The sequence below is a fragment of the Tamandua tetradactyla genome, chromosome 14 (assembly GCF_023851605.1).
Source record: "Tamandua tetradactyla isolate mTamTet1 chromosome 14, mTamTet1.pri, whole genome shotgun sequence".
Classification (NCBI taxonomy): Eukaryota; Metazoa; Chordata; class Mammalia; order Pilosa; family Myrmecophagidae; genus Tamandua; species Tamandua tetradactyla.
The window spans coordinates 87050614-87073794 of NC_135340.1; the positions used below are offsets into that span (position 1 = coordinate 87050614).

At 42.6% G+C, this 23181-nt stretch overlaps 1 protein-coding gene and 1 pseudogene across 1 annotated transcript; both read left to right on the top strand.

The window, feature by feature from the left end:
- Positions 1–2834: 2834 nt before the first annotated feature.
- On the top strand, positions 2835–5416 carry LOC143656325 (disintegrin and metalloproteinase domain-containing protein 21-like). Its single transcript, XM_077128345.1, has one exon. The coding sequence runs from the start codon at positions 2981–2983 to the stop codon at positions 5240–5242; it is 2262 nt and encodes a 753-aa protein (XP_076984460.1). The 5' UTR covers positions 2835–2980; the 3' UTR covers positions 5243–5416.
- Positions 5417–5742: 326 nt separating this feature from the next.
- LOC143655506 (motile sperm domain-containing protein 1 pseudogene) overlaps positions 5743–23181 on the top strand; it is a 63393-nt pseudogene continuing 45954 nt past the window's right edge.

Consider the following 23181-nt stretch of genomic DNA (forward strand, 5'->3'; position numbering starts at 1 on the left):
ACAAGAATATAAAATCTTTAGAGCAGGCTGTGAAGCTAGCCACTCCGATGAAGGGTCTGGACAAAATCTACAGGAGAGGTTTGCTGGCTGAAGAAACAGTGAATATTCTCCTGTCTCCCTTAGAAGTCTTCAGCTGATTGGGTTATCACATTCGTTGATCCTAGATGTAATCAGCCACAGCTGCCAGCTTGGCAGGTGAACTCACTCTCATCGCCCCCTACAAGGACATGACTCTCAGGGGTGTAAATCTCACTGGCAACGTGGGAATAACGTGACCAGGTGGGTCTTAATCCTCTTACTGGAGCCCTTTGTAAGAGCATGAAATAGAGAAAAAGACAGAGAAGCTAAGAGAGACAGAAGCTAAAAGAGAGAAACATGCAGAAACACAGACGGCCAGCCAGAAGCTGAAAGCAACGGAACCCAGGAGAGAAGGTCCAACATACCACACGTGCTTCCCATGTGACAGAGGAGGCCCGGATCACCAAAAGCCTTCAAAAAGAAGGTATTATCCTGTTGATGCCTTGATTTGGACATTTTCACAGCCTCAGATCTGTTAAACTTTTAGCTAATATATCCCCATTGTTAAAATCCAGCCCATTCTGGTATATTGTGTTTTGACAACTTTAGCAAATTGAAAATTTAAATCTTCTAGATATTAATTCTATGTCGAATATATGATGGCAACTATTTTCTGCCAGTCTATGGCTCCTCTTTTTGTCCCCTTAAAAGGGTCTTTGGGGGAAATTTAAAGAAAGATAGCTTTCTTTTTATAGATCATGCTTGTGGTGAGAATTCTAAGAATCCTTTGCCTAATCTTTGATCTCAAAGATTTTCTACTGTGTATTTTTGTAGATGTTTTCTTCTTATCATTTCACATTTAAGACCATCATCCATTCTGATCTTTAGATTGTGGCTCATTTATTTTGTCTATACTCGTGCAAGTTCCTAAGCACCATTTGTTGACGGGGCTATCCATTATCAAATGATTCGTTTTTGAATTTTTGAACAAACTCAGTGGGGCCTTTTATGGTTGAGGTCTACTTTTGGGTTTTCCGATCTGACCCACTGAACAATGTGTCTACCCTGTCATTACTATGACACTTTCTAAATTACTGTAATTCTTAGTAGGAGAGTGAAAAGAAAATGTATCATCCAATCTGAAGATGTTGTTGACTTTTTTTCCTTTTTCACGAGAAAGGACACTCTTAAAACTGTGGCAGACAATAATTTTAAGACAGAACTCTCTATACAGATGTGGCATAGTTGGACACTGTAACATATCGATAGTTTTTTGGAAACTTTCTGGTGAAAGTTTCAGTAACAATTTTCACGATCATCCACTCTAAGTTTTCTCTAAATTCCACTTGAGAGATTGAGTATTTAAGATATCTTACTTTATTTCACTGGTGATGAAATAGATTCAAATCATCGATGGGTGTAGGGGATGCTTCTCCTCCAAGATCTAAAGATCAAGTAATGCCTAGGTCAGTGTGCTAGAGTGATGGACTAGACATGAATGGCCTCAGTAGGACACACCTGTCTCTCCTATACAGTCTCATGTCTTCTCACCTTCTGCTCTCCATTTTGTTCTGTACTAAAGGACTGAGAACATTATATGGAAGGGGTCAGCATAGAGTAGACCATTGGCCTTATTTAGTTCTAAGCTGCTAGGGTCTGCTTTCTCTCAACAAATGCTATCTGATGGGAAAGCCGCTGTTCAATTCTTTCTTCATAGATTTCATTACATTTGGGGGAAATTTATAATCCTGATGTTTCACTGGCCAGCATTTTTCCATGTCCTATGCCCCACCTGACAGTCCAACCTAGTATGAAGCAAGCCACTTACACATCTTGGACCCGGACCGTTTTGAAAACCATTGCATCATCCTGTCGGTAACCATTGCAGCGTGTCTTTATTACTGAAATTAACAAGGTTCATAAATTACATTTTACTTGAAATACTGCCATTGATTTATGAATGTTATCCAAATCTCTCATGAAAGTATGAAAAAGAACAAAAAGTGAGAAATTTAGGACTGAATAATAGGGTACAATTCAAGATGCTGTGTCAAGCAGATCCAATCTGAAATGATGGAAGTTCACTTTTCCTTCATCTAGCACATCAGCAGTAGGTGGGCATCAGGCAGTGAATCCATCCTCTAAACATAGTATCATCCTGTGAAGTTCCTTGTATTCCCTTCGCCTGCTGTTGTTCCTGTGAAGTCTCTGGGTAGAAGCTAAATCCCAGCCCAAGTGATTCTTCACTTTTAGGGTGACTTTACTCTCACTGTGTCAAGATTATTTGGATTCTGCACAAGTGCACAAGTCTCAGCATGTGGGTTTCTGGAGCAGCCAAAAGACCCAACTGGCAACTAGCCCAAAAGGAAAGAGATTAATTTGTCTTTGACTGGGAAGACGATTTGCTGCCCCTCTGCACTGAACAGCTCCCTTCATAGGGAAAAGACGGTTGGGCCACCCCAAGGCAGAAACACGTCCCTGAACTGGTAGAGCAAAAACCAATTGTCTGGATTCTTCCAAGAAGTCTGACATGGAGATGTGTCCCCTGGCCATGGAAACCCCCATTTCCCTAGTCCCAAAGACAAGGAAAACTAGGAAAGTGCCAGTGCTCTCCATGGTTTCCTTCCTGAGGTGGCTTGGAAATTCTGAGGGTGCCTCGATACAAATGCACCAGCTACCCTCTCTCTTTCCCTTCAAGTTTGGCAACCAGAGACCTGACTCTCTTTCCTGTCCCACCCAACATCAAGGATTCATCTCCAGGTCCACCCACTGCCACACCCAGTGGTTGTGACCTAATGTCCTCAGTAACCAGGTAACCTACCCAGACCTGGAGGCCCAGAGCCCGGAGGCAGCTCCAAGTTGCCTGTGAGGATCTCCCTGCGTGACATGCATCTTCAGCAGATGGTTCATACCTGGCTTCACTGAGTATATTCCCTTTATCCAGTCTCCTCAGACAGATATCATGGAGCTGGGTATGAAGCTGACAGAGGGCCAGGGGACCCGCAGCAGAGGTCCCTTCTTACTGCTTGGGCTCTGGGCCCTCCTGGGTCCAGTGCAATGTTCTCAAGGCCGTCCCTTGTGGCGCTATATCTCCTCCGAGGTCGTGATTCCCAGGAAGCAGATGCACCATGGTAAGGGTATTCAGGTGCCAGGCTGGGTGTCCTATAGCCTAAAATTTGGCGGCCAGAGACACGTCATCCACATGCGACTCAAGAAACTGCTCTTGCCCAGACATCTGCCGGTGATATCCCAGGACAACCAAGGAGCCATCCAGATGGACTATCCCTATATCCCAAGAGACTGTTACTACCTCGGCTTCCTGGAGGATATTCCTTACTCCCTGGTCACCGTTGACACATGCTATGGGGGTATCGAAGGGATCATGAAGCTAGATGACCTTGCCTATGAAATCAAACCCCTCAAGAATTCCCACACGTTTGAACACATCGTTTCTCAGCTAGTGGCAGAGAAAAATGCAACAGAGCCTGCATATAGACTAGGACACAAAGAGGATACGGACCCCTTGTTCTCTGCAGCCAACGTCAGTGCAGCCCTGAGGACGCCTCCTAGACGTCATGCTTCCCATGCAAGTGGGATTCAAGGCCTTCCTCAATGTTCTTATGCAACATATACTGTATACAACAATTTCACAAAAGCCGTCAAATTTTTAATAAATATGGCCAGCATAATGGATGCATTATTCTGGCGTCTTCACATGAGGTACCATGTAGTTGGTTTGATGGTCTACAACCAAAGGAATCCGGCCGCCCTGGGTGATTATAAGGTGCCAGGAAATCCATTTCATAGAGTGTATTCAGACACTGTCTATAAAACTATTCCACACCACTCATCTTTTGTGGTGGATAGAGATGCACCTTTTGACTCAGAATTTAATGCAGTTCATTATGGCATATGCAAGGCACAGGGTTTAATAATCGTTGGCCATCTAGGCAGACATTATTTGTATTTATCTGTGATTGCAACACAGCAAACTGGGAGAACTTTGGGTCTAAATTATGATAGTTCTGAATGTTATTGCTACAGGAGGGCCTTCTGCATTATGTACAGATACCCTGGGTTAACAGATGCGTTCAGCAACTGCAGCATTTTACATCTGCAAAACACAATTAAACCGTATATGAGTTGCCTATTCTCAACGCCTCGCACATTTGTTAATCAAACTTTAACAATAACTCGTTGTGGAAACGGAATAGTGGAATCAAAGGAGCAGTGTGACTGTGGCTCCTTCAAGCAGTGTTATGATGACCCATGCTGTCAGAACGACTGTCGGTTGACAACTAACAGCATTTGTGATGTGGGAGGGTGCTGTACAAACTGTACTTACTCCCCACCTGGGACACTCTGTAGACCTATCGCAAACATATGTGACCTTCCAGAGTACTGCACTGGGTACACCTACAATTGCCCTCATGACTTTTACATGCAAGACGGAACCCCATGCACTGAGGAGGGCTACTGCTATAGAGGCAACTGCACAGACCGCAACGTGCACTGCAAAGAAATCTTTGGTATAGATGCTATAGCTGCCCAAGATGCTTGCTATAATATAAATACTAAAGGAAACCGATTTGGACACTGTAGGAGAGAAGAACATGTATCAAGTTTTACAAGATGTGCAAAGGAAGATGTTAAGTGTGGGAGGTTGCAGTGCAGCAATGTCACTCAGCTTCCCCAGTTGCAGGAACATGTTTCATTCCATCAGTCTGTTATCTCAGGGTTCACGTGTTTTGGGGTGGACGCACACCGTTCAACAGGAACAACTGACGTTGGACTTGTGAGAAATGGTACCCCCTGTGCCAGTGGATTGTTCTGTTCAAATACCTATTGCAATGCAACTATGGCTGCAATTAAATATGACTGTGACCCCAACAAGTGCAATTATAGAGGAGTCTGCAACAATAGAAGAAACTGTCATTGTCACATAGGCTGGGCTCCTCCATTATGTCTCAGCAAAGGTAGTGGTGGCAGTGTAGACAGTGGACCCCCTCTACCGACAAGGCGGTCCGTGACGCAAAGTAAAGAACTGGTGGAATATTTGAGAGTGTTCTTTGGTCGCATCTATGGTTTGATATTTGCATTCCTCATTGGGTTGGCCACAAACGTACGAAATGTCAAAACTGTCAAAGTCACAGACATGGAAGATAAGACCATGCAAGGTAAATCCACTGTTAAACCTGAGCAAGATAAAAGTAAGAAGAAATAGAATAAAAAATAAGTCATCTCCCCCAATACACATAGAAACATAGCACATACCCAGAAGAAACATCTGAGAAGAAAATAAATTGTAAGAGAGACTGCCAAATGAATAAAAAATTACAGACAGCAAGAAAAACAGGAATCAGTGACACTCAATTGAAAATAAATTTCAAAAAAATCACATGTGGGCATGGTATCAATAGTTTATAAGGGGTAGAAAGCCCAAACTAAACCCAAGCTTTGAATGCTGGGGAAGACCTGAGTCAGCATCTGGGTCAGACCTGAGCTCTCTGGGTCCAGAATGAATGGGAGTGGGCCTCCTATAGTCGCACACTGATGACGTTTCTCTGAGACAGCATTCTTGAGCATGGAGGTTTTCCTTCTAATCCAGGTAATCTGTGCTTCTCTAGACCCAAGGTGGGTTTAGAGCATTTGGGGGCTATCCCTAATCCCCACTACCTTCTGCTCCCTGCAATGGAAGGGATGGGGTCCAAATCCCCACCCAGCATGGGCTGTGCTGACCTGGAGGACACAGGCCCCATGGGAGAGCCCAGGCTCCCAGGGGAGGATGTTACCTCGGCGGTATTCCCTGAGAAGATGAGGTAAATGCTCCTGACGCTGGCTCTGGCATCGGTGGGTGCTGCACGAATGTTAGTTCCTCCCTCCTTCTGCCTCTGTGTGTCAGTGAAGGGAGGTACAGCTGCTAGTCCAGTAAGTCAGGACAACAATAGAAACTGCTTTTTCAAATGGTCAGGGCTTTGGGTGTGGGAAACCAGACCACATCCCACAAAACATAAACTGCACTGATTTTTTTTCAGTGTAATTCAGGTACATCTTCGAGAATGGAAAGGATAAAAAAAATCCCTAGCATAACCTATGAAATTACAGCCACGATATCATCCTCAGAAAGCCACCTTTAGCCTGTGGTGATATGTATTTCCAGTTCTTTTCTAGATGCACGCCTAATTGAACACCACTTCTCTCTATCTGCATTGTTCTGAAAATCCCTCCTCTGCAAATACATCTTGATGCCATGTCTTAAACATCCTTCCAGACTTACCACTGTTCTATATTTTACCTACTTCTGGGGCACTTCTGTGTTTCAGTATGCTCCAGTATATAAGGGAATATAAATGTGAAATTTAGTGTGAGATCAGATAACTTAAATGCTCACCCCACCGTCCTTTGAACTTTCAGAGTTCCAATCACTGTGCTTGTGCTTTCTCCCCGCTCCTTCCCACATACAGCTGACACTAATAAGACCTGCAAGGCCAATCACTTAGGGAGCTTGGAAAAGTGGAGATATGGAGGGGAATGACGACAGATCAGGAAATCAATTTTGAAACTGTGGTAGGTTCTCTGAATCTATTAATGTGAACGTAATTTAAACATTAAGAATCATCAATACAGTCACTAAAATACATCTGATATACTTCATATCAGAGAAAATTTGACTCAAATTCAAACAACCACAAAACCACTATATACAAGCAAGCATATGGAAAGGGGGTGCAATAGTTCAGTGATAGAATTTGCATCTGCCATGCAGGAGACCCAAGTTTGATTCCTGGTCCATGCACTTCCCAAAAAACAAACGAACAAAAAGTCAACAAATGGTGTTATAATAATGGGACACTCACATGGGAAAATGATGAAATATGACCCCACAGTACAGCATGCCAAAAAAAAATAGCATGTGGAACTATTTCAATTGTGGGAAACACTTTTCGTTCCCAGGAAAGCCTCTTTCAGGTCCTTATCAATTTTTATAAATGATGTCTGCATGCTTCCCCACATAGTATTTTAAACCATGCACTTCCCTCTCCTCCTTATATGAACACTGGCTTAGCACCACTCAGGCCAGAGACAGAAGGTATTCGGAGTTTCTCGTAGTCAGGAGAATTCAGGACAGTTGTGGCCCGGGCAAAGTATGGCTGTGAGGCCACCCCTGGAGGGTACACACTCCCTGCTCTGAGCTGGGGATTGGTGCAGGAGATGTGCAGCTGAAGCTTGGAGCAGGGACAAGCTTGTGCAGCACTCCGGCCTCTGAGCAAAATGATCTGGGAGGAGGTGAGGCCCAGGTGGGAGGGCCACTGTCCCTTGGCCACCTCCTCCACATAATTGCAAATCTTGCTCCTTCTCCATTCTCCCTCTCGTCTCCACCAGGTTCATCCTACTGCCTGTGCCTTAAGACCTGATAGTCTTCTTGGTGTTCTCTATGCTTCCCTCTGTATCTATTCTGCTCAACCGTCTTCCCTTTCAAATTGCGTCCACTGCTGCTTTGCTTGATGTGCTATTGAACCACCTTTGTAATTTTCACCTCTAAAATTTGTAATTGATTCATTTGTCATTTCCATCTTGCATCTGCCTCCTTGACTACAGAGGTTTTTATTGGAAGGTTGGTGATTGACAGCGCTGATATCACTTTTTCTCTATTGTGTTTTTTTTCTCTCCCTTATCCCTGCTTTTCCATCATCAGATCCTATCTCCAGGCTTGTCTGGTATTTTGTGATTGACAGGTATGAAATTTGAAAACTCTTGTAGGTTCTGTGCCATGGGATCTTTTTTCAGATTCTTTCCCTGTGGAGTCGCCATCCAGCCAATCACTTTGCTTCGTCAGGGCCTGAGCCACGGCTCCGTCTCCTTCTAGATTTTGAGGACTGCTCTGGTTACAGTTTTCCCTTACTCAAAGCACACACACAGCCTTTCTTTGATCTCTAGTGAATGTCTAGCTTGTTTCCCTTGAGGACCAGTAAAGCCCAGTGTTTGACTACACACGACTGAAAGCTAGGCTCAGGGGTTAGCTGTTGTTTTCCTTTATGAACTATGGATGAGTTTCCTTCATATTTGCAAGTGTGCACACAGACATACCCTCTAAAATGTAGGCAGCATTTCACCTTTTTAAAGTATGTGTATGTCATTCCTTTTTAACGTAACAGAAAACCCTTTCATCTCATATCACGCATTGTAAACCAAGTCACAGCACCAGTGTTTTTGACAAACATGAAAATGGGCATTCGGGAAAAAACAGCCAAGAAAAGAGAATTAGAAAAGAAAACTTTGCTTACAAAATGAAATATGAAGATGATGGAAGGTTTAAATGACCCTCTGATCTTCTCAGAACAACCCTTTAGACCACAGAAAGTGCAGGCCTGGGGCGCTGCTGCCTGGGTCCAAAGGGGGCCCTTTGTGTGGAGCTGTGATCCCTTCTGCTGGGAAGGGGTTTAAACCGCATCTAATAGGCTGCCTCAGAGTTTAAGGATGTTCAAAACAGGCCACCACCCCCAGTCCTCTAACTCTTCCTTAAGAGAAAAAGAAAGCTACAGATGCCACATTGGACAATGCAGAGCAGGCGCCAGCTGAAAGGACAGCAGTAGATGAGGCAGGTCCTGGAAACAGCAAGACTTCAAGGACTGGTGACCAAAAAATCAGATGGCAGCATCTGCAGTAGCAGGTTGGGAAGATTAGGGGAGAAAGAGTTTAGAGAAAGAAATATAGGGTGAGCTATAAAGTGTTTTTATGAGAGTTTTAACTATAGTTCTGTAACTCTCTTTTTCTAATCATAAAAATCTCTTATTTGTACCTTTTAGAAAATGTCTTCCATATAGTAGCAATTTACCAGGATATAAGGGAATTGCTCATAGTTCATAATAACCTAAAACATACCAATATTAAAGCCACTTGTTCTAGTGGCTTTTTTTTTGTTTGCTAGCTGCCAGAATGCAACACACCAGAGACGGATTGGCTTTTAATAAAAGAGGATTTATTTCGTTAGTTCTTCAGAGGAAAGGCAGCTAACTTTCATCTGAGGTTCTTTCTTACGTGGGAAGGCTCAGGATAATCTCTGCTGGCCTTCTCTCCAGGCCTCTGGGTTTCAACAACTTTCCCCGGGGTGACTTCTTTCTGCATCTCCGAAGGCCTGAGCTGAGCTGTGAGTGCTGAGATGAGGTATGCTGAGCTGCTTGGGCTGCGCTACGTTGCACTCTCTCATTTAAGCACCAGCCAATTAAGTCAAACGTCATTCATTGCAGCAGGCACGCCTCCTAGCCGACTGCAGATATAACTGGCAATAAGATGAGGTTCACATACCATTGTCTCATGTCCCCAGCAACAGAACTAGGTGCCTTCACCTGGCCAAGTTGACAACTGAATCTAACTACCACTCCACTATTGCCTGCTGGTTTTCAAACTGGGCATTTTGGGGTACGGGGCGACGAGGAGGGTACCAGGTAAGAGAGACCCCTCACCCCCACTCCTGCTTCGTCCTGACCCACTGTCTGTTGTACAAAATCAGCTTTGGAGAATGATTTTATTTCGACAAAGGGATCCATAACCAAATCGAGTTGAAACTGCCACACCCATCATGCTGCCTCGGTGTGCATATCCCATTAACCCACCTTCTTTATTTCTTCCCGCACGAAGCACAGTGTGCAGGTGAGTGATGCCAGCCCTGGCTTATCCGAAGTGCCAAGATGCGCGAGTGACCTGGTTCCTGTGCAGGGTGACTTCCACTCATGCATTCATGACACAAAGCAGCAAACACCAGGGCGAGAGTGCAACTGAGCACGCATCAGTGGGGAGCCCGGCCAATCACCCATCGATCGCTTGGGCTAAACCTGTGTCACCGTGTGCAGGGCAGGCGGCCAGTACATATCCGTGCTGAGAGAGAGCCCCTGTCCTGGAGTGGCAGATCCAGCATTGCTTGAGGGCACCACTGCTGCCACCGCTCCACCAGCTTTCCCAAGGCTGGCATTGGTCCAGGTGCTAGCACGGGTTCTAAGAGGCACAAGAGAGAAAGATGGGCTTCCTCATCTGCCTCACTCTGCTTGTATCCCTCATGACTGCAGGTGTCCCTGGCCTATTATCTGGGCAGGAGGCTGCCCAGGGACTGTGACGCAGGTTGTCTAAGCCCAAGGCCATAATCTCGGGACCGAGTATTCCTGTAACATGACCAAAACCTGCTGGGCCTGGTCGTCCAGTCTGGGAAGAGTGGTCACATCCTGATCAAATTTAATGCGTACTATGGCATCGGCCCCATGTGTTGAGGAGTCAGGCACTCACAGAGACACCAAGGGAACCCTACTGCCGTGGTCCCTTCACCCTTCCTGACCTTTTCCTCACAAGTGAGATGTTCAGTATCAATATACTTGCATTTTGGAATCAAGGCTCTGTCAGGGGTACCTCCCAAACTGCAAATGCCCCACACTGTGTCCTAGAGGGAAACAAGGAAAAGAATATTTGAAAATCCTGAGATTGGGATTCTGCAGGTGCAGCCTAATGAAGTGATTCAAGACTCCACCTCCACCCCTGCCAAGTGCAGTATTTTGGAACAGACTTTGCAACGCTGTTTTGCACTTATCCTGGAGTGCACTGTTACATATCTATAGGGCCATAGTTAGGAGGGGGAGCCACCCTGTTACCAGGCTATCCCGACGTCCTGTTCTCAGCTGCTGCTTCAGTTGTCCAACCCATCACTCACTGACCCACTGGGGTGCATGGGAAGCTGACCTTATTCATTGCTGCACTGCTTGTGCAGTAAAAGATGTCTCCTGATCATATTGGAATCCCATAGGGTACCTCCGAAGATGACACAGACACTTTCCCAGTGCAAATTCTGTGCAATAAATTTGCATGCAGCTACTTCCAATGCATCCACATGCCACACCAGGCACTTGGTGGTCCCATAGGTGCAGAAGATGTCTGTGGTGGTGAGGTAACATCAGCATCCATAGCTGGGAGCCATTGATCTAGATGTGGAAAGTTGACAGACCTGTGTGGGGTCTGATACCCAGTTGATGTGGCCAATTCGCCATGTGCATGGTGTGAGCTTGTTGGCAGGAGCCACATGTCTGCGTTGCATCTTTGATTCCCACTCCCTTTAGAGTGAGTCTGAATGATTTAGCCCATTCTTGTATCTGAGGTGGGCTTCCATGACCCATTCAGTTGTGAATCCAGTAGGTAATAGAGGCACAATGATGAGGACATGCTTGGACAGTGCTGGAATTTACTCACATTCTGCCTTAAATGGCCTTTTCTCCAGGCTCAGCGACATGGATGGGAATGGATCAGCATCCCAGTGGGCAACTGTTGCCATAGCCTGGTCCCAACATAGGGAAACCTAAATAATATTCAGTCATTAGTTTGGCAGTACCAAACCATAAGGTAGTCTGATTGCAATGGGCCATGAGTCTGCAAACATGTAGCCAGAGTGGCCTGCACAGCCATCACCACCACCTGGACTTCAGCCCATTGTGCAGAATGAACTTATCCAGTTCCAGTCAGAAGGTGACCATTCTCAGGACAGGGTCCTTAATGGCCCAATGGCTTCCATTGGCCTTAAATTTTGTAGACCTGTAAACCAACCTATATCATCAGCAAGGCTGTCTTTAAACTGGGGAGAGGCAGGAGTGTGCCCTACAGACTGCTTAGCATTCTCTGGTGAAGCACCAGTCTCTTCACGGAGCCATTGACTTCTAGAGGTCTGTGCCAGTTTGAAGGTATCATACTCCATAAAAGCCATGTGTTGATCCTGATTCAGTCTTGTGAGGGCAGCCATTTCTTTTAAACTTAATTCGATATTGTAGGGCAGACAGTTCTGATTAGATTATCTCCATGGAGCTGCGTCGTGACCAGTTGTGGGTGTGAACTTTTGATTAGACAGAGATGTGACTTCACCCATTCCAGGTAGGTCTTGATTAGTTTGCTGGAGTTCTTTAAAAGAGGGAACATTTTGGAGAGAGCAGAGCCAACAGAGAGAGAGCTGACACAGATGCTGACACATGGAGAAAGGAGACATGAAGGTTTGGAAATGCTTGGAGCCCAGCAGACATCACCATGAGATGTTAAACAAGCCAGAACCTGGAGAGAGCCAAGGGAAGCCGAGAGATGTAAGCCAGTCCCAGAGAAGCAAAGTGAGGAGACCCCACAAGAACACAGGCTGAAAGCAATGGAGCCCAGCAGCAAGGGGCCAGCAGATACCAGCACATGACTGCCCAGCTGACAGAGGTGTTCCTAACCCATTGGCCTTCCTCGAATTAAGGTATCCTTCCTTGGATGCCTCAGTTTGGACATTTTTATAGGCTTAGAACCATAAACTTGTAGCTTATTAAATTCCCCCCTTTTGAAAGCGGTTCCAATTCTGGTCTATCACATTCCGGCATCCTGCAAACTAGTACAAGACCCTAGTATGGTTTAGTCTTGGATGGAACATTTCCATTTATATATGGAGTTTTGCTGGGTCTTTCTTACTTTATTAGTAGGATCTGAGTACACATGTGAGAATGGGAAGCTCTGGACTTAAAACTCACGCAGCACCCAAAATGCAAAATGCTCCATCACTAAGGACCAACAGCAGACCACTAGCCGCTCCTTGAATGGGATTTATCTCATGGCCCTATCAGAAAATTTGAGCGTTTGTCCACAAAAGACCTGCTTTCCAAGAATTACCAAAGGCAGTTCTGCAGGTTGAAAGGAAGAGACAGGAGATAGTGGCTTGGAGAAGGGCAAAGAAATGAAAATCTTTACCCAAGGTAACTAAAAGAGTACATTCAAATCCTGTTTTACTGTATCCTCAATACGTAAATGACTCTACTCTTCAATTCCTATGAGTCAGAATACAATTTGAATAGAACATTCTGATAATGAACATGCAAAATATAAAGAGGTAATATGGGGCATAAACAACAGTAAGAGGAGAAAAAGAGAAATATGGGAGCAGAGAACATTCAAATCCTAGTGCCAAGGCGTTCACATTTTCAGCCCTTAGTGTAAGGATGTCTTCATTGTCAGCACATTTTAGTATTTTGGACACGCTGGTGAGTTCACGCCCATGGCCAGGTTGCAGTCACAGTGGTGTGTGTGCAAGCCCTTGAGCGCAGGTTCACGCCGCTCCAGCCTATGTCCCAGCCTCACTGATGAGGTCGGTGAGCACCTCCACCACCTTCTCCAGGATGGAGCTGCGAACGTGGTGGCAGAGCCCAGAGAGGCAGTTAGAGGTGAGTGAGAAGTCGGCTTCGGCCTGATTAGGATCTGAACCTGCAGGCGAGCATGGCACCGGGAGCTCGAACCGGCCAGAGCACACCAATAGTCTTCCTTATTTTATGCTATAAATTTTCCTCTAAACACTGCTTTAGCGGCAAGGCACAAATATCGAGATGTTGTCATTTCATTTCCATTCAATTTCATTCCAACTTTGGCAGACATTTCCAATCACTTTAAAATTCTAACCTGACGGTGGTTACTTTTATTTTACTAGTCCAGGAAATCAATCCTTTGCCTTCTGGTTTCGATCGTTTTTCTTCTGATAAGATATTGTTTTTAGCTGTCCTTCCCTTGGTAATGTGAGTGGATCTCAGTTTTGCTTCTTACTTTTTTCTTTTTGATTTTTCCTTCTTGGGGATTTTATTTGGCTGGGCCTTGATTTAATATTTTTATTTTTATTCCTTTTGGGGTACATTGTCCTCCTTAGATCTGTGTATATTTAATCTCTATTTCCTCTCTTTTTGCACTTCAGTTACACCTTGGACGGTGTGATTGTCTGAAATTGATCATATCCAAGAAACACAGGTTCTTATTAGAGCTAATCCATTCCAGGGGGTGTGGAGCCAATTTAAATAGGATCTTTGGTGAGTAGAACCTTAACTTGAGATGTGACCCATTTCATTCAGGGTGCATCTAAATCCTCTTGCTGGAAGCCTTCAATGTGATTCCATTTGTCAATATATCTATGTTTATGCCAGAATCATGCTGTTCTGACCACTGTGGCTTTATGATATGTTTTAAAGTCAGGAAATACGTCATCCCACTTTGTTCTTCTTTTTCAAAATGTTTTTGGCTATTAGAGGCCCCTTTCCCTTCTAAACGAATATGATATTCATCTCTTCCATTTTAGTAAAGTAGGCTGTTGAAATTGTGACTGCTATTGCATTATTTAGGCAGAATTGACATCTTAATTATATTGAGTCTTCTGATCCCTGAACATGGAATATCCTTCCAGTTGTTTATGTCTTCTTCGATGTCTTTTAGCAGTTTTGTACGTTTTACATCCTTGGTTGAGTTTATTTCTAGATATTTGATTCTTTTAGCTGCTATTTTAAATGGAAATGTTTTCTACATTACCTTCTCAGATAGGTCTGAGGATGAGGTATGTGGATAGACCTTTCTGAGTGGGCAAAAAACATGAAGATATTTGCATCCCATGTGAATGCTTACAAGAGGGTGACTTCAGAAGAGAAAGGTTTAATAGTCAAGTGGTTAAGATGACCCATTCTGTGTGATTGTGAAAAACTTGTGTCTGATGCTCCTTTTACTAATGGTACGGACAGATGAGTAAAACATATGGATTAAAAATAAGTAAATAATAGGGGAAACAAATGTTAAAATAAATTTAGTAGATTGAAATGCTAGTGATCAATGAAAGGGAGTGGTAAGGGGTATAGAAATAAATAGGGGAAACAAAGGCTAAAATATATTGGATAGATGGAAATACTAGCAGCTAATGAGAGGGAGGGGTAAGGAGTATGGTATGCATGAGTTTTTTTTTCTTTTTTCTCTTTATTTCTTTTTCTGAATTGATGCAAATGTTTAAAAAAAATGATCATCACATATACAGCTATGTGATGACATCATGAGTTATTGATTATATACCAAGTATGGAATGATCATATGGTAAGAATGTTCATGTTTGTATGTTGTTACATTTAAAAAAAATAAAATGATGACCCATTCTATGAATGCCTGTCATCCTCCTTCCCTAGCCACTCCTGCCGTGGCCCAAAGGCTCATGAACAAAGTGGGACCTAGCGAGGCCCATTATGAGTACTTAATCTGCCAGCAACAGAGACCCACTCTCAGTCCCCAATATGGCACCATTCCCTGAAAGGATCAGCCTGCTACCTGGCAGGTTGATTACTTTGAACCACTTACATCATGGAAGGGGCAGTGATTTGTTTCGAATTGGAATCCACACATACTCTGGATATGAGTTTGCATTCCTTGCACACATGAAAACTACCATATGTGTTCTAACGGAATATCTTATCCACCATCATGGTATTCCACAGAGCATTGCTTCTGATCAAGGAATGCACTGCACAGCAAATGAAGTGCAGGAATGGCCACATGCTCAGGGAATTCTCTGGTCTTACCATGTTCCCATCATCCAGAGGCAGCTGAGTTGACAGAATAAAGGAATGGCCTTTTGAAGACCCAATTACATTGCCAACTAGGTTGCAATACCTTGCAGGGCTGGGGCAATGTTCCAGGAGGTTGTGTGTGCTCTGACTCAGCGTCCACTCTAGGGTGCTGTTTCTCCCATAGGCAGGACTTCCATGTCCAGGAATCAAGGTGTGGAAATGGGAGTGGTCACTCACTATCATCCCTAGTGACCCACCAGAAAAACTTTTGCTTCCTGTCCCTGCAACCTCAACCTCTGCTGGTCTACACGTCTTAGTTCCAAATGGAGGAGTGTTCCTACCAGGAGACACAACAATGATTCCATTGACCTTGAAGTTAGGACTGGCACTTGGCCACTTTGTGCTTCTCATGCCTCTGAATCAACAGACAAAGAAGAGGATTAATGTACTGTCTGGGGTGATTGATCCTGACTGTCAAGGGGAAATAGGATGGTAACTACACATTGGAGGTAAAGAAGAGTTTTCCTGGAATACAGGAGATCCCCTAGGGAGTCTTTTAGTACTACCATGCTCTGCGATTAAAATCACTGGAAAACTGCAACAACCCAATCCAGGCAGAACTACCAACATCCCAGAAACTCCAGGAATGAAGGCTTAGGTCACCCCACCAGGCAAGGAACTATGGCCAGCTGAAGTGCTCGCTGAAGGTAAAGGAAATATGGAATGGGTAATGGAAGAAGGTATTGGTAAATATGAACTATGATCACGTGACCAGTTACAGAAATGAGTATCGTGTGGTATGAATATTTCCTTCTTGGTTTTTTATGAGTTGTTTGTATTTGTACATAAAGTAAATATCTTGTTTGCTCCTTTGTCATATGATATAAGTTGCATTGTTCATATTATAGTATTTAAGTTATAGAATAGTAAGTTTAAGAGTGAATGTTGAATGATATGTGAATGTTTTTGTTTGTTGTTAATTTTTTTTAATTAATTAAAAAAAAAAGAGTGAATGTTACCACTTTTGAGGTCTGGAAGATGGCAAAATAGGATATATTGAGTTCATCCCTGCTCCGAGGAACAGCTAGAGAAAGGCCAGGGGGGGCAACTGGGGTGTAAGAGACCTGGGAGAGTCTTCTTCACCACATAGGGAGGCCCTGGTTGCAGAGGCTGAGGAACTGAGACGGAGAGAACTGGAAACCATCTGGCTGGTGCAAACAGCCTAACGTGGAATCCCGGAGCCCTCAGGAGTGCACAGATGGGGAAAAAAGGACTAGGAAGTAAGCCAAGATGCTCTCCTTGAATGTGCTACCCTCACCAGTGCAGCTCCACAAACTGCGACTCACCTCGCACCCACGCACCTGAACCCTGTCACCTACCCCCTTCCTCCCCACGCTCCAAGTGCCCCTGCTCCACCAGGTCCTGCGTGAGTAACCACCCTACACTCCCACCCCAAGTACACACGCACCTGCCCCAGCCCAACCCACCTCTCCTGCAAAAGTGCAGTCTCGCCCCGCCCTTTCCCAGCCCTACCTCCCCCTCACTTACCCCTGCAGGTGGTCACCAGCACATAAAAGGCTGAAGGGGTTTACCTCCATACCCAGGCTACACCTGCCCGCAGCCCATACAGTCATGCAACCCCACTTATGCACTGCTGGTGGGAATGCATAATGATATAGCCGCTATGGAAGACAGTCTGGCAATCCCTCAGAAAGTTAAATATCGAGTTGCCCTATGACCTGCAATAACACTATTTGGTACATACCTAGAAGAGCTGAAAGCAGTGACTCAAACCATCATTTTCACACCAATATTCATAGCAGTATTATTCACAATCACCAAAAGATGCAAACAATCCAAGTGCCCATCAACAGATGAGTGGATTAACAAAATGTGGTATATACATATGATGGAATATTATGTACATGCATTATATAAGATGAAATGACATCCTGAAGCACCTGACAAAATGGATGAGCCTTGAGGACATAATGCTGAGTAAAGTTAGCCAGACACAAAAGGATAGATACTGTATGAATCCACTTTTATGACCATGGTAAAGATAAAATAAGAGGCTTATAATACAAAATATAGGAGACTTAGAAATACATAGAAGCTAGAGATGTGTGAACGGTTAGCTAATGAGGTTGAACGCAAATGTGAGGAAATAGATAGAAATGAAGGTGGTTCTCTAGTGGGTCTATAAGTAATTTTTCCATATTGAAGGTGAACATGATTGAAAGAGATTGTATAGACCTATGTGTCCCACTGATTAACACTAGAAATATCAATAAATTCTTGCAAGAACTACTTCAAAGTTATGATGCAGGTACAAAGAGTGTTTAAGTCCTGGGTACAGAGGAAAACTTCTATTACATGCTATGGGCTATGTTTAACAGGAAAACATCAGCACTACCACAGCAACAGCAGAGGTAAATAATGGGGGGAGGGAAAGATTGAAGGCAAGGTTTAGATTTCCTAGTTGGTGAGGGTGTGTTATTGGTTATCTTTCTCTTGGGAACAATGAAATTATCTAAAATTGAGAACGTTGATGGACTGTGAACTTTGAACTTTATACATGATGCTTAACGAATGCAGGTGGCTGAAGGATGCACTGGCTGAGAAGTAGATTGGCAAACGATGATGTATACTTATAAATGAATGTTGTGCTGCTACAAAAAAGAATGAAGTCGTGAGGCTTGCAACGATGTGAATGAGCCTGTGGGACATTTTTTGAGGCAAAATGAGCCAGAAACAAAAGAATAATTATTGAATGGTCTCCTTTAGAAAATGCTTATAAGAAAATGGAGGCCTAGATTATAAGCTTTTATAACAGACACATTTAGTCTGGAGTGGTAATTATTATTTCTGGATTTTGAGAATCTGTTTCTTATGTGTATAACCTGGTATTTAGAGATAAGAACAAGTCGATCAGATCGGGATTAAGGTAAGAATACAAGGGTAAGGAAGACATTGTCTATATTTTAGACGGTACCTACTCTTCGAGACCAAAGGAAGAAAGATTTGTTTTGTCCAGAACCTAAATTTTCTGTAGCACGTAAACAAATCAACCTGTCTGGACAGTTCATTTGAACAATTGAAACACAAGGACCCCAGAATAAGAATGAGGGCCTTTACTCCTATAATGCCTGGATACAGCCTAGAATATATTAAGCAGATAATAAAAAAGTATTGGCAAAGCCCCTTGAGGATGGAAAAAAAAATATGGAACTATTAAACTTTACCATCAGGGAATCCCCTGATACTGTGTCAAATATTAGGGACACCCAAATCAATAGGCCAAACGAATGATCTTGAGGCTTCTCTTGTGAAGCTTATGTAGGTAGCAGAGAAACTTACCCTACTGATAGGTATGCCTAAGAGTTACTTCTGGAGGACCATTTTGTTGCTCAGATATGGACTCACTCTCTTTAAGCCCAACTCTGTAGGTGAAATCATTGCCCTCCCCACTACATGGGACATGACATCCAGGGGTGAAAGTCTCCCTGGCAGCATGGGAGATGACTCCCAGGGAAGAGTCCAGCCCGGGCACTGTAGAATCAACAATTCCATCCTGACCAAAATGGGAAAAGAAGTGTAACTAATAAAATATCAATGGCTGTGAGAGTTCAAATAGAGTTGAGAGGCTACACTGGAGGTTGCTCTTATGTAAGCTTCAGTTAGACATTGCTAACTATCATAACTTGCCAAACCCCAACCAAAACCATTCCAGCCAATCCTAAAGAACACCTAGGTAATATACAAGATTCTACAAAGGTTCCACGCACTAGGGTAACTTTCCAGAAATCTACAACCTTCATATGGGCCCCAGGACCAGATAAGTCCTGAAACATAGAGGGCCCAGCTTCTCCAGAACATCAGCTAGTTCCATCTCCCTACCCCATATTAGTGACAGACCCTTCCAAAAGTTAGAACGGCCATAGCCCAAACACCCCTAAAAAGTGGGATAGAAAGATCAAGAGTGATGGTGGAGTTATACAGGAAAAGTAGGCTTAACAAACGAATATGATTGCTGAATCATTAAATTGATATTTTGTTTAGTCTCCAGTATCTTAGAGCAGCTAGAAGAAAAAACCTAAAATTGTGAATTGCAACCCATACCAAACTCTGAAACCTGTTCTACAACTAATTGTTGCACTGTACTTTGAAATTTTTTCCTTTTATATATATATATATGTTATTTTTCACATGCAAAAAAATTTAAGTTGATTGTGATGACAAAATATATATATATTATAGCCACCTATATTCTGGAGCAACTAGAAGGGAAAATCTGAGAGGATGGTATGGTAGCCCATGGGATCTGTCCTGTAACTACCTGTTGAAGAGTGCTTTGAAAACTATTGCTTTTCTTTCTTTGCTTTGTATATATGTTCTACTAAATAATAAAAAAAGTTTCAAAAAATTAGACTGAAAGATACAAAGTAACAAAAGAAAAAAAGAGTGTATTTACGTAAGGACTTTGTGCTGGTTTGAAAGGATGCATGCACCCTAGAAAAGCCGTGTTTTAATCCTAATCCCATTTTGTAAAGGCAGCCATTTCTTCGAATCCCTATTCAGTACTGTATGTTTGAAACTGTAATTAAATCATCTCCCTGGAGATGTGACTCAATCAAGAGTGGTTGTTAAGATGGATTAGGTGGAGACATGTCTGCACCCATCCGGGTGGGTCTTGACTAGTTTACTGGAATCCTATAAAAAAGGAAATATTTTGGAGAATGAGAGAGATTCAGAAAGAGCAGAGAAGAACGACATAGCCATGAGAAGCAGAGAGTCCACCAGCCAGCGACCTTTGGAGATGAAGAAGTAAAACGCCTCCTGGGGAGTTTCATGAAACAGGAAGCCAGGAGAGAAAGTTATCAGGTGATGCCGTGTTTGCCACTTGCCTTTCCAGTTGAGAGAGAAACCCTGACTGTGTTTGCCATGTGCCTTGTTACTTGAGAGAGAAACCCTGAACTTCATCAGGCTTCTTGAACCAAGGTATCTTTCCCTGGATGCCTCAGATTGGACATCTCTATGGACTTGCTTTAATTGGGACATTTTCTTGGCCTTAGAACTGTAAATTAGAAACATATTAAATTCCCCTTTTTAAATGCCATTCTGTTTCTGTTTTATTGCATTCCGGCAGCTAGCAAACTAGAACAGACTTGTGCCCTATTTTGGAGAGATTTAGTGCATTTCTGATTGTATGCAGGACAGTTGTGTATTGTTAGGTGAAAATTCGTTATTTTATTCTGCTTAGAAATTAAGCATGTTTCAAGGTGATATGTGCAGTGCCAAGTTGATAAGGGGTGTACTGTGATGGTTAGTGTGATGGTGTCAAATTGTCTGGTCAGGTAAGCACTGGACTAACCATTCTTGCAAGTATTTTTTGTGGCTGGTTGATAAACCAGAAAGCTGGTTTATAAAATCATCAGTCAGCTAATTGCAGCTGCAGCTAATTACATCTGTGATAAACTAAGGATGTGTCTCCCACAAATGAGATAATCCAGTGAGTCGGATTTGATCCAATCAGTTGAATATTTTAAGGAAGAAGAGAGAATTTTCACTACTTCCTCAGCCAGGGACCCTCTCCTATGGAATTTGTCAAGACCCTTCATCAGAGTTGCCAGCCTTGCAGCCTGCCATATGGATTTGGGAGTCTTGCTTTCCCACGGTTGCATGAGACACATATAAATCTCATATTTACAGATATCTACTGTTGGTTCTGTTTGTCTAGAGAATCATGTCTGGTACACTATCTTTTGAAGTATTTTTTTTTTACCATTTATCCTTTCATTTATTAATGAGCATTTGGGTTATTTCCACTTCTGTGCTATTATGAATAATATCACATCTTTATACTCTTAAACCCAACTTTGGGGTGTTGGTTTCAGTAAAGCATTAAATTAATGCTGTTATTTTTGTGTTATATTAAGGGGCATAATTTTTCTCATATATTTCTATTATTAACTTACAGTAGTGCATTAAATTTGTTACAAAGTATGAAAAAACATTTTTATAATTGTACAATGAACTGTATCCCATCATTTACAGTAGGGCTCATGTGTTATACAGTCCTGTTACCTTTTAATTTTTTTTCATATAACTGTGCATTTATCATCACAATTAACTTTTTTCTTTTTGATGGAAAATAACATATATATACAAAAAAGTAATAAATTTCAAAGCACATTGCAACAATTAGTTGTAGAACAGATTTCAGATTTTGGTATGGGTTACCATTCCAGGTTCTCTGCCATATACATAAGCTTCACAAGAGCAAGCCTCAAGCTCGAGAGCTTGGCCTGTTGATTTGGGAGTCCCTAATGTATGACACAGTATCCAGGGTTTCCCCAGTGGTAAAGTTTGATAGTTCCATATTTTTTCTCCCATCCCTCAAGGGACTTTGCTGATACTTATTGATTAACTGCTTAATATGCTCTAGGATGTATCCAGGCATTATACTAAGCTATACAGGATTAAAGGCTCTCGTTCTTATTCTAGGCCCCCTGTATTTTGGATTGTTTAAATTATCTATCTAGAAAGGTTGAGTTGAATTATGCGCTACAGAAAATTTAGGTTCTGGACAAAATAAATCTTTCTTCCTTTGGTCTCAAAAAGTAGACGAGGTTCTAAAATATAGACAATGTCTTCCTTACTCTTGTATTCTGAATTACTTTAATCCCAGCCTGATCAGTTTCATTTTTATCTCTAAATACCCAAGTTGTACCTATATGAAACAGCCTCTCAGAATCCAGAAATAATAATTACCACTCTGGACTAACTGTGACTGCTATATGAGCTTATAATCTAGGCCCCTGTTTTCTTTTTAGTATTTTCTAAGTGAGATCATACAATATTTGCTCTTTTGTTTCTGGCTTATTTTGACTTACCAAATTTCCCACAGTTTCATTCACAATGCTGCACACCTCACAACTTCCTTCTTTCAGCAGGACAGTATTCGATCATATGTATACATCATCATTCACCATTCAACTTCTCCATTAGTGCATCCTTCAGCCACATCCATTCATTGGGCATCATATATGATGTCCAAAGTCTACAGACCATCAACACTCTCAATTTTAGATAATTTCATTGTTTCCAAGAGAAAGATAACCAATAAACACACCCTCACCAAATAGAAAAATCTAAACCTCTCCTTATCTCTTGTCCTCCCCTCCATTATTTACCCCTGGTTTTGCTGTGGTACTGTTGATGTTTCCCTGTTAAACATAGCCATAGTATGCAATAGCAGTTTTTCCCCTAATTACTAAACTTATACATTCCTTGTACAAGGTTCATAACTTTGAAGTAATTAATGCAAGAAATTACTTATATTTGTAGTGTTTATCAGTGAGAAACATAGGTCTAAACAACCCCTTTCAATCATGTTTACCTTCAATATGGAAATATTACTTATAGACCCACTAGTGAACTGCCTTCACTTCTATCTATTCCCTTACATTTGAGATCAACCTCATTAACTAACTGTTCACACATCTCTAGCTTCCATGTATATCCAGGTCCCCAATATGCTATATTATAAGCTTCTGATTTTACCCTTAAAATGGTCATAAAAGTGAAGTCATACAGTATCTATCCTTTTATGTCTGGCTTATTTCACTCAGCATTACGTCTTCAAGGCTCATTCATTTTGTCCTGTGCTTCAGGATATCATTTAGTCATATTGCTACATAATATTCCATCATAAGTATTTACCACATTTTGTTAAACCACTCATCTGTTGATGGACACATGGATTTTGAAGTGTTTTTATCAAGAAAGTATGCTGGGGCGGGCCATGGTG